Raw genomic sequence first — 8,234 nt, forward strand, 5'->3', positions numbered from 1 at the left:
CAGCTCCCATTCGAGCATATGCCTTGAGTTACACATAGCTCCAACGATCCATCTCTCTCTCTCTCACTCACACACACACACACACACACACACACACACACACACACACACACACACACACACACACACACACACACACACACACACACACACACACACACACACCATTTTTATTGTATTAGGTTCCAGGTTGAATTGAGGCGAGTATTTGTAATGTTCAGAGGTTGTTGTGTTTAATATTCATGAGAATATTTGTCATTGTTCAAATGATAATAAACATTAGCATAAAGCATATTTGTCCACTCATATGTTGATAAGAGTGTTAAAAACTTGAAAAATATTCCTCTAAGGTACATTTAAAACAGATCAAAAATGTGCGATTAATTTGAGATTAACTATGGACAATCATGCGATTAATCGCGATTACATATTTTAATCGACTGACAGCCCTAGTATAAACTGTATTTATGTGTAGCTTTGGTTGCATTTTACTGCAGATTAAAGTTGTGCTAATTTTAAATTGTGTATAAACTGTTGGGAAGTTTAATCAACATCAATGTATCATATTCCACAAAATGATGCTATGTTTTCAGCGTTGATGTCCTTTGAGCAACAGCAGGCTGTCTCCAAAAATGAAATTCTTCATGAGCTCTGTGATGATGAATGTTCCAGTTGAGCCAAGAGGACTTTTTATATTGTTGATTTAGCTTTTTAGGAGATTTTCTCAACCCATAAATCATTTGTCAGTTTATCAGATCTCCAAATCACCAAATTTGGAGACACATAGTTTTACGAAACTGTAGAAGCAGAATATGGAAAGTAACAAACGCAGTCAGAAATGTGTAGTGGACTAGGACAAAATGCTTCTTATATTTAATATCAATAAAAACAAGTGAGAAGGGGGAATTGCTGTTGTCAGTTTAATCAATGTATAGCTAAACTATTAAACGCATTTTAAGATTTTCCAAAACTAAACGCTATGAAGGTCATTTTCTGGAAGTCCCGAGTAATCGGCGTGTCATTCATTAAAACTAAGAGAGAGAGGAGTGGAAACAAAGTAGAAAGATGACTAACCGGAAGTACCGCTTCTGCTTTCCAGGCCTTAAATATCGGATGGCTCCAGACATTTGTCAGTTCACCAAGCCCTCTGGAGAAGAAAGAGCTACATTTAGCACTTTATTAAGTATTTATCTATTTCATTTAATATCTTTCACCCTTCTTGAAAATGGAAAACTGTGGAAGCATGTTCAAGGGAGTTCTGGTCGCCATCGCCCTGGTCGTGATGGCTCAGTATGGATCGGCAGGTAAGACTAAGATGCTGATTTTATAAAGGACTTTTCATCCTGTGAACCATTGTATTGTATTTATTATTAACTCGTACATGTTTCCATTCATGTTTAGCAGAAAAGCTGGATTCCTGTTGTACAACAGTCAGCAGAAAGCAGATAACTGATCCAATAATTGGGTACTATACCCAGAAGCCTAACCCTCCATGTGTCACAGCCATCATGTAAGTACCAAGAGCACTTCTGTTTGTTCAAAGTCAAATAATTAATCATTTCTAAATCAAGAAAACAGTTGTGTATTCTAAGAAAAAATTACTAATCACCAATGTGTAATTTGTTTGTCATTCTTGCAGCTTTCAGACGGAGAAAGGTTATTTCTGCAGCTACCTGAAGTCTCCCTGGGTTCTTCTCAAGATCAGAGCATTCAAGTAAGTTCATTATTACCGTTCCTTTACACTCATTGTTCAACCCTTCAACCCCAAACTTGTTGTCTCATATGTTTTCTCTTATCTTTCTCACAGTAACGCAGCAGCTAGGGATGCTGCTTTGTCTACGGCCCCAGCATCATCTACTGTCTCCCTGCTGTCCATCATTACACCCACTGCAGCATCCTCCACTCCTCCTCGTTCTTCATCCCCCACTCCTCTCTCCTCATCCTCTTTTCCCTCTTCCTCACCCTCTTTTCCTTCTTCCTCATCCTCTTTTCCCTCTTCCTCATCCTCTTTTCCCTCTTCCTCACCCTCTTTTCCCTCTTCTCTCTCCTTCTCCTTAACATCGGAGATACCTGCTGGTGAAAACCTTTCAGAAAACGAGTCGAGCAACGAGTAGCATCGTCTCCACCTCCAGCGAAGAGTGAATTCATCAAGGAGTTCAAGATAATAGCCCTTTCAAATAGCACTTGAAGATGATGTTAAATTATTATGTTTAATATTTAGTTCTGTTAAATGCATTAAGAGTGAAGTTATTTATTAGTTAATTGAACAGTGCTTATAGAAGTATTCATGTATTTATTACCAAATGTATTTATCAATGTTAACAAGTTAGTTACTGTATACAAATTCATGGTAATAGTCCTGAGAAAAGGTATTGAGCTATTTATTCATTTAAAAACTTGTTGTGAAACCATGAGATATTTTAACAAATACATTTTCCACATCTGATCCTGCATCCTGTGTTTTTCTACATATTATCTGGCATACTTCTGACGTTTTGTCTGCAAAAGCAAGAACCTAAGATTGAAGAGTTTTACACAGCTAGAGATTAAATATGAACCATGCCTCGTGGCAGCTGTGGTTAGTGTTTGGTGTATTTATCAAGCCATAATGACAGAAAGTTGATAAATGTGTACCAGCTTCATCTTAAAAACAGCATCTTTTTTATTATCATGCAAATGTTTTTTTTCCTGTCTTAAAACTACTTATAGAAATGACTAAATAACATCAGAAACAATATAAAATAGTTAACATTTTAAGATTGAATACCAACAGCTCTGGGCTTAAAATGTCATTAATTCTAATTAATTTAAAATATTTTTAAAATGAGTTCTCACAAGTGAAATTTGCAACATTAAATGCAATATACATTGGTCAACTTTTTGGATATACGACCTCACAAGTTTAAAAATGGCAATAAAATGTTTTAGCTAGATGTTAGCTGATGCTAACGTTAGCTTCCAGCTGACTAGCTAACTTGTTTTTAGCGGCATAAACATGTAACGCTAGCTAAAGTTTTGTTTAAGTTATTCAACAGTATTTTTTTAAAGGTAATATGAACACTATTTAATAAGAGTGTAACATTCATATTATCTTAAATGAATTGTGATGTATATAGTGGCGAAGTCCCTCCCCTTCCGGTGGACCTCCATGGGACCTTATTTCGGAAAAAATATGTATTGAAGTCAATGGAGAGAGAAAGATTATCTTTCGATCCCGTTTGAATTGTGCCACGAAATATGATATTTGTCAATTTAAAAGATCATTTTGCCAGTCAAATTTTTTTTCGTAAAACTGTGAAGTAACAAAAAAATGTGTGTGAAACGCTTAATGAACTACATCTCTGGTCTAGCAGACTCTCACAACAACACATGTCACCAAGATGGCCGTCACTACTGTCTTGTCAAAAAAGTGATTGTCTACCCTGCCCTCACTATCACCACAATGAAACACGTCCACAAGAATGTCATGCAAAGCTGCCTGCCTTCCTTTGATTCTCTCTGAACTGCCTAGTCTTTTTAATGTTTAATGTCAACCATTTGTGCAGATAGCATGAAGTAGAACAGATCGCCGATGCTAATGTAGCGTTAGTGTTAGCATTTATCCCCCGGGCTTAAATGGTGTATTATAGAATGATCACACCGGTGTGACAGTACTCTTCAAAGGGTTCACGAAATATGACTACTACTCTTACTGTTTAACATTTTGGGTTACTTGATGTTACTTGATGTTAAGGCTAATACAAATGACAAGGCTAAGACTGTAATGCTAACTAACGTGCTTGCTACTAGCTAGGTAGCTAACTTGATCCAGCCACTCCTGGTCCTTTCATCAGACGGGAAGCGAAAGAACGAGCAAGACCCATTGCTGGTATGATAACAACCTGGTACTAAGCACACAGGCATCTTGTTAAAGTTATCTTAGATCTTAGCTATCTCTTATATTTAGCGGAGGAAAACAATTATGACATCACTTACTCTGGGATTTGTAGTCTTTCTAGTTGCGTATTTTCCATAGTCTTATATTTCAACAGTTTTACCACCAACTGTGACTTTTTTGACATGGAAATGTTTTTTTAAGATTGACAAACATCATATGTGTAATTCATGACACAATTCAAACGGGATCGAAAGATAAGTTTTCTCTCTCCATTGACTTCAATACATAATCTTTCCGAAATAAGGTCCCATGGACCGGAAGTAGATGGGCGTGACTTCGCCACTATTGGTTAATTTCTTACCACAAACGTCTTCACGATGTTGTAATGACTGTTAACATGACAGCGGTTGGTTTGAGGCTGGCCAATCAGGTGTCTTGTAGGCGGGACTTTGGTCACGCGACAATCATTACCACTGACATCTACTGATATTTGCTGATGTGTATAAACTAGGGCTGTCAAGTTAACGCGTTAATAACGCGTTAACGCAAACAAAAATTAACGCCACTAATTATTTTAACGCGATTAACGCATGTGTATTTTTTGTCCTCGGCCGCCCCGTAGTTTCAGAGCGCATCGAGTTTAAAATACCATCTACAAGCTGATGCTGACAGCCCCGCTCCTGCCGCCCGCTTGTGGCAGACCACACTTCCACGCTCACCGGCAGGCACCGACTGGCTGTTGGGAGGACCGGGAGGGTGTGTGTATGTGTGGCTCGAGCAAGCGAGAGAGAGACCTTACGTGCATTGTTGTTGTTAGCATCTGGTGCTAGCTAGCTGCGCTAACAGATATAAGGAGCTGCTTAAATGAAAACAGAGGAGCGACATTTCGCCACAACTGCGCCGAGCACTTGACTTTATGCAGGAAGCCAGACAGTGGGACATTGTACGAGAAGTCAGCACACTCAGCACGGATAGTGCAACATGATTGCAGCGTCCAGGCAGCTCCCGTTCGAGCATATGCCTTGAGTTGCACATAGCTCCAACGATCCATCTCTCTCTCTCACTCACACACACACACACACACACACACACACACACACACACACACACACACACACACACACACACACACACACACACACACACACACACACACACACACCATTTTTATTGTATTAGGTTCCAGGTTGAATTGAGGCGAGTATTTGTAATGTTCAGAGGTTGTTGTGTTTAATATTCATGAGAATATTTGTCATTGTTCAAATGATAATAAACATTAGCATAAAGCATATTTGTCCACTCATATGTTGATAAGAGTATTACAAACTTGAAAAATATTCCTCTAAGGTACATTTAAAACAGATCAAAAATGTGCGATTAATCGCGATTAACTATTTTAATCGACTGACAGCCCTAGTATAAACTGTATTTATGTTTAGCTTTGGTTGCATTTTACTGCAGATTAAAGTTGTGCTAATTTTAAATTGTGTATAAACTGTTGGGAAGTTTAATCAACATCAATGTATCATATTCCACAAAATAATGCTATGTTTTCAGCGTTGATGTCCTTTGAGCAACAGCAGGCTGTCTCCAAAAATGAAATTCTTCATGAGCTCTGTGATGATGAATGTTCCAGTTGAGCCAAGAGGACTTTTTATATTGTTGATTTAGCTTTTTAGGAGATTTTCTCAACCCATAAATCATTTGTCAGTTTATCAGATCTCCAAATCACCAAATTTGGAGACACATAGTTTTGCGAAACTGTAGAAGCAGAATATGGAAAGTAACAAACGCAGTCAGAAATGTGTAGTGGACTAGGACAAAATGCTTCTTATATTTAATATCAATAAAAACAAGTGAGAAGGGGGAATTGCTGTTGTCAGTTTAATCAATGTATAGCTAAACTATTAAACGCATTTTAAGATTTTCCAAAACTAAACGCTATGAAGGTCATTTTCTGGAAGTCCCGAGTAATCGGCGTGTCATTCATTAAAACTAAGAGAGAGAGGAGTGGAAACAAAGTAGAAAGATGACTAACCGGAGGTACCGCTTCTGCTTTCCAGGCCTTAAATATCGGATGGCTCCAGACATTTGTCAGTTCACCAAGCCCTCTGGAGAAGAAAGAGCAACATTTAGCACTTTATTAAGTATTTATCTATTTCATTTAATATCTTTCACCCTTCTTGAAAATGGAAAACTGTGGAAGCATGTTCAAGGGAGTTCTGGTCGCCATCGCCCTGGTCGTGATGGCTCAGTATGGATCGGCAGGTAAGACTAAGATGCTGATTTTATAAAGGACTTTTCATCCTGTGAACTATTGTATTGTATTTATTATTAACTCGTACATGTTTCCATTCATGTTTAGCAGAAAAGCTGGATTCCTGTTGTACAACAGTCAGCAGAAAGCAGATAACTGATCCAATAATTGGGTACTATACCCAGAAGCCTAACCCTCCATGTGTCACAGCCATCATGTAAGTACCAACTACCAAGAGCACTTCTGTTTGTTCCAAGTCAAATAATTAATCATTTCTAAATCAAGAAAACAGTTGTGTATTCTAAGAAAAAATTACTAATCACCAATGTGTAATTTGTTTGTCATTCTTGCAGCTTTCAGACGGAGAAAGGTTATTTCTGCAGCTACCTGAAGTCTCCCTGGGTTTTTCTCAAGATCAGAGCATTCAAGTAAGTTCATTATTACCGTTCCTTTACACTCATTGTTCAACCCTTCAACCCCAAACTTGTTGTCTCATATGTTTTCTCTTATCTTTCTCACAGTAACGCAGCAGCTAGGGATGCTGCTTTGTCTACGGCCCCAGCATCATCTACTGTCTCCCTGCTGTCCATCATTACACCCACTGCAGCATCCTCCACTCCTCCTCGTTCTTCATCCCCCACTCCTCTCTCCTCATCCTCTTTTCCCTCTTCCTCACCCTCTTTTCCCTCTTCTCTCTCCTTCTCCTTAACATCGGAGATACCTGCTGGTGAAAACCTTTCAGAAAACGAGTCGAGCAACGAGTAGCATCGTCTCCAGCTCCAGCGAAGAGTGAATTCATCAAGGAGTTCAAGATAATAGCCCTTTCAAATAGCACTTGAAGATGATGTTAAATTATTATGTTTAATATTTAGTTCTGTTAAATGCATTAAGAGTGAAGTTATTTATTAGTTAATTGAACAGTGCGTATAGAAGTATTCATTTATTTATTACCAAATGTATTTATCAATGTTAACAAGTTAGTTACTGTATACAAATTCATGGTAATAGTCCTGAGAAAAGGTATTCAGCTATTTATTCATTTAAAAACTTGTTGTGAAACCATGAGATATTTTTAACAAATACATTTTCCACATCTGATCCTGCATCCTGTGTTTTTCTACATATTATCTGGCATACTTCTGACGTTTTGTCTGCAAAAGCAAGAACCTAAGATTGAAGAGTTTTACACAGCTAGAGATGAAATATGAACCATGCCTCGTGGCAGCTGTGGTTAGTGTTTGGTGTATTTATCGAGCCATAATGACAGAAAGTTGATAAATGTGTACCAGCTTCATCTTAAAAACAGCATCTTTTTTATTATCATGCAAATGGTTTTTTTTCCTGTCTTAAAACAACTTATACAAATGACTAAATAACATCAGAAAAAATATAAAATAGTTAACATTTTAAGATTGAATACCAACAGCTCTGGGCTTAAAATGTCATTAATTCAAATTAATTTAAAATATTTTTCAAATAATTTAGTGAAACCAAACACAAGTTCTCATAAGTGAAATACCAATAATTTGCAACATTAAATGCAATATACATTGGTTTACTTTTTGGATATACGACCTCACAAGTTTAAAAATGGCAATAAAATGTTTTAGCTAGATGTTAGCTGATGCTAACGTTAGCTTCCAGCTGACAAGCTAACTTGTTTTTAGCGGCAACACATGTTAGCTAAACTTTTGTTTAAGTTATTCAACAGTATTTTTTTAAAGGTAATGTGAACACTATTTAATAAGAGTGTAACATTCATATTATCTTATATCTGAATTGTGATGTATTGGTTAATTTCTTACCACAAACGTCTTCACGAAGTTGTAATGTTAACAGGACAGCGGTTAGGCTACATAGTTTTGCAAAACTGTAGAAGCAGAATATGGAAAGTAACAAAAGTGTGTAACAAAACAGAAATGTGTAGTGGACCAGGACAAAATGCTTCTTATATTTAATATCAATAAAACAAGTGAGAAGGGGGAATTGCTGTTTAATCCATGTATAGCTGAAAGATTAAACGCATGTATTTACTTACTATACGTTGTGGCACCTGTTTGGTCATTTTTGCTCAAATAAAATTACAAAAACATTAAAAAA

General features: G+C 37.2%; 1 protein-coding gene across 2 annotated transcripts; it reads left to right on the plus strand.

The window, feature by feature from the left end:
* The first annotated feature begins 1,144 nt into the window (after positions 1-1,144).
* Positions 1,145-2,446, plus strand: LOC117537721 (putative protein TPRXL). 2 transcript variants are annotated; one of them, XM_034203053.1, is made up of 4 exons: positions 1,145-1,304; positions 1,405-1,510; positions 1,640-1,714; positions 1,808-2,446. In XM_034203053.1, exons 1-4 carry the CDS (start codon positions 1,226-1,228, stop codon positions 2,112-2,114), a joined length of 567 nt encoding a protein of 188 aa, XP_034058944.1. In that variant the 5' UTR covers positions 1,145-1,225; the 3' UTR covers positions 2,115-2,446. The 2 variants fall into 2 exon arrangements, with proteins under 2 accessions (XP_034058944.1, XP_034058940.1); XM_034203049.1 differs by having other exon boundaries at positions 1,151-1,304; positions 1,402-1,510.
* Positions 2,447-8,234: the final 5,788 nt, after the last annotated feature.

Source organism: Gymnodraco acuticeps, unplaced genomic scaffold (assembly GCF_902827175.1).
Source record: "Gymnodraco acuticeps unplaced genomic scaffold, fGymAcu1.1, whole genome shotgun sequence".
Lineage (NCBI taxonomy): Eukaryota > Metazoa > Chordata > Actinopteri > Perciformes > Bathydraconidae > Gymnodraco > Gymnodraco acuticeps.

What these genes read in the sequence shown, in the direction of transcription:
- LOC117537721 (XM_034203049.1), top strand. Translation starts at nt 1,226, where the DNA reads ATGGAAAACTGTGGAAGCATGTTCAAGGGAGTTCTGGTCGCCATCGCC. An exon ending in GGCTCAGTATGGATCGGCAG is followed by an intron (nt 1,305 to 1,401) that starts GTAAGACTAAGA and finishes ATTCATGTTTAG; the next exon opens with CAGAAAAGCTGGATTCCTGT. An exon ending in CCATGTGTCACAGCCATCAT is followed by an intron (nt 1,511 to 1,639) that starts GTAAGTACCAAG and finishes TCATTCTTGCAG; the next exon opens with CTTTCAGACGGAGAAAGGTT.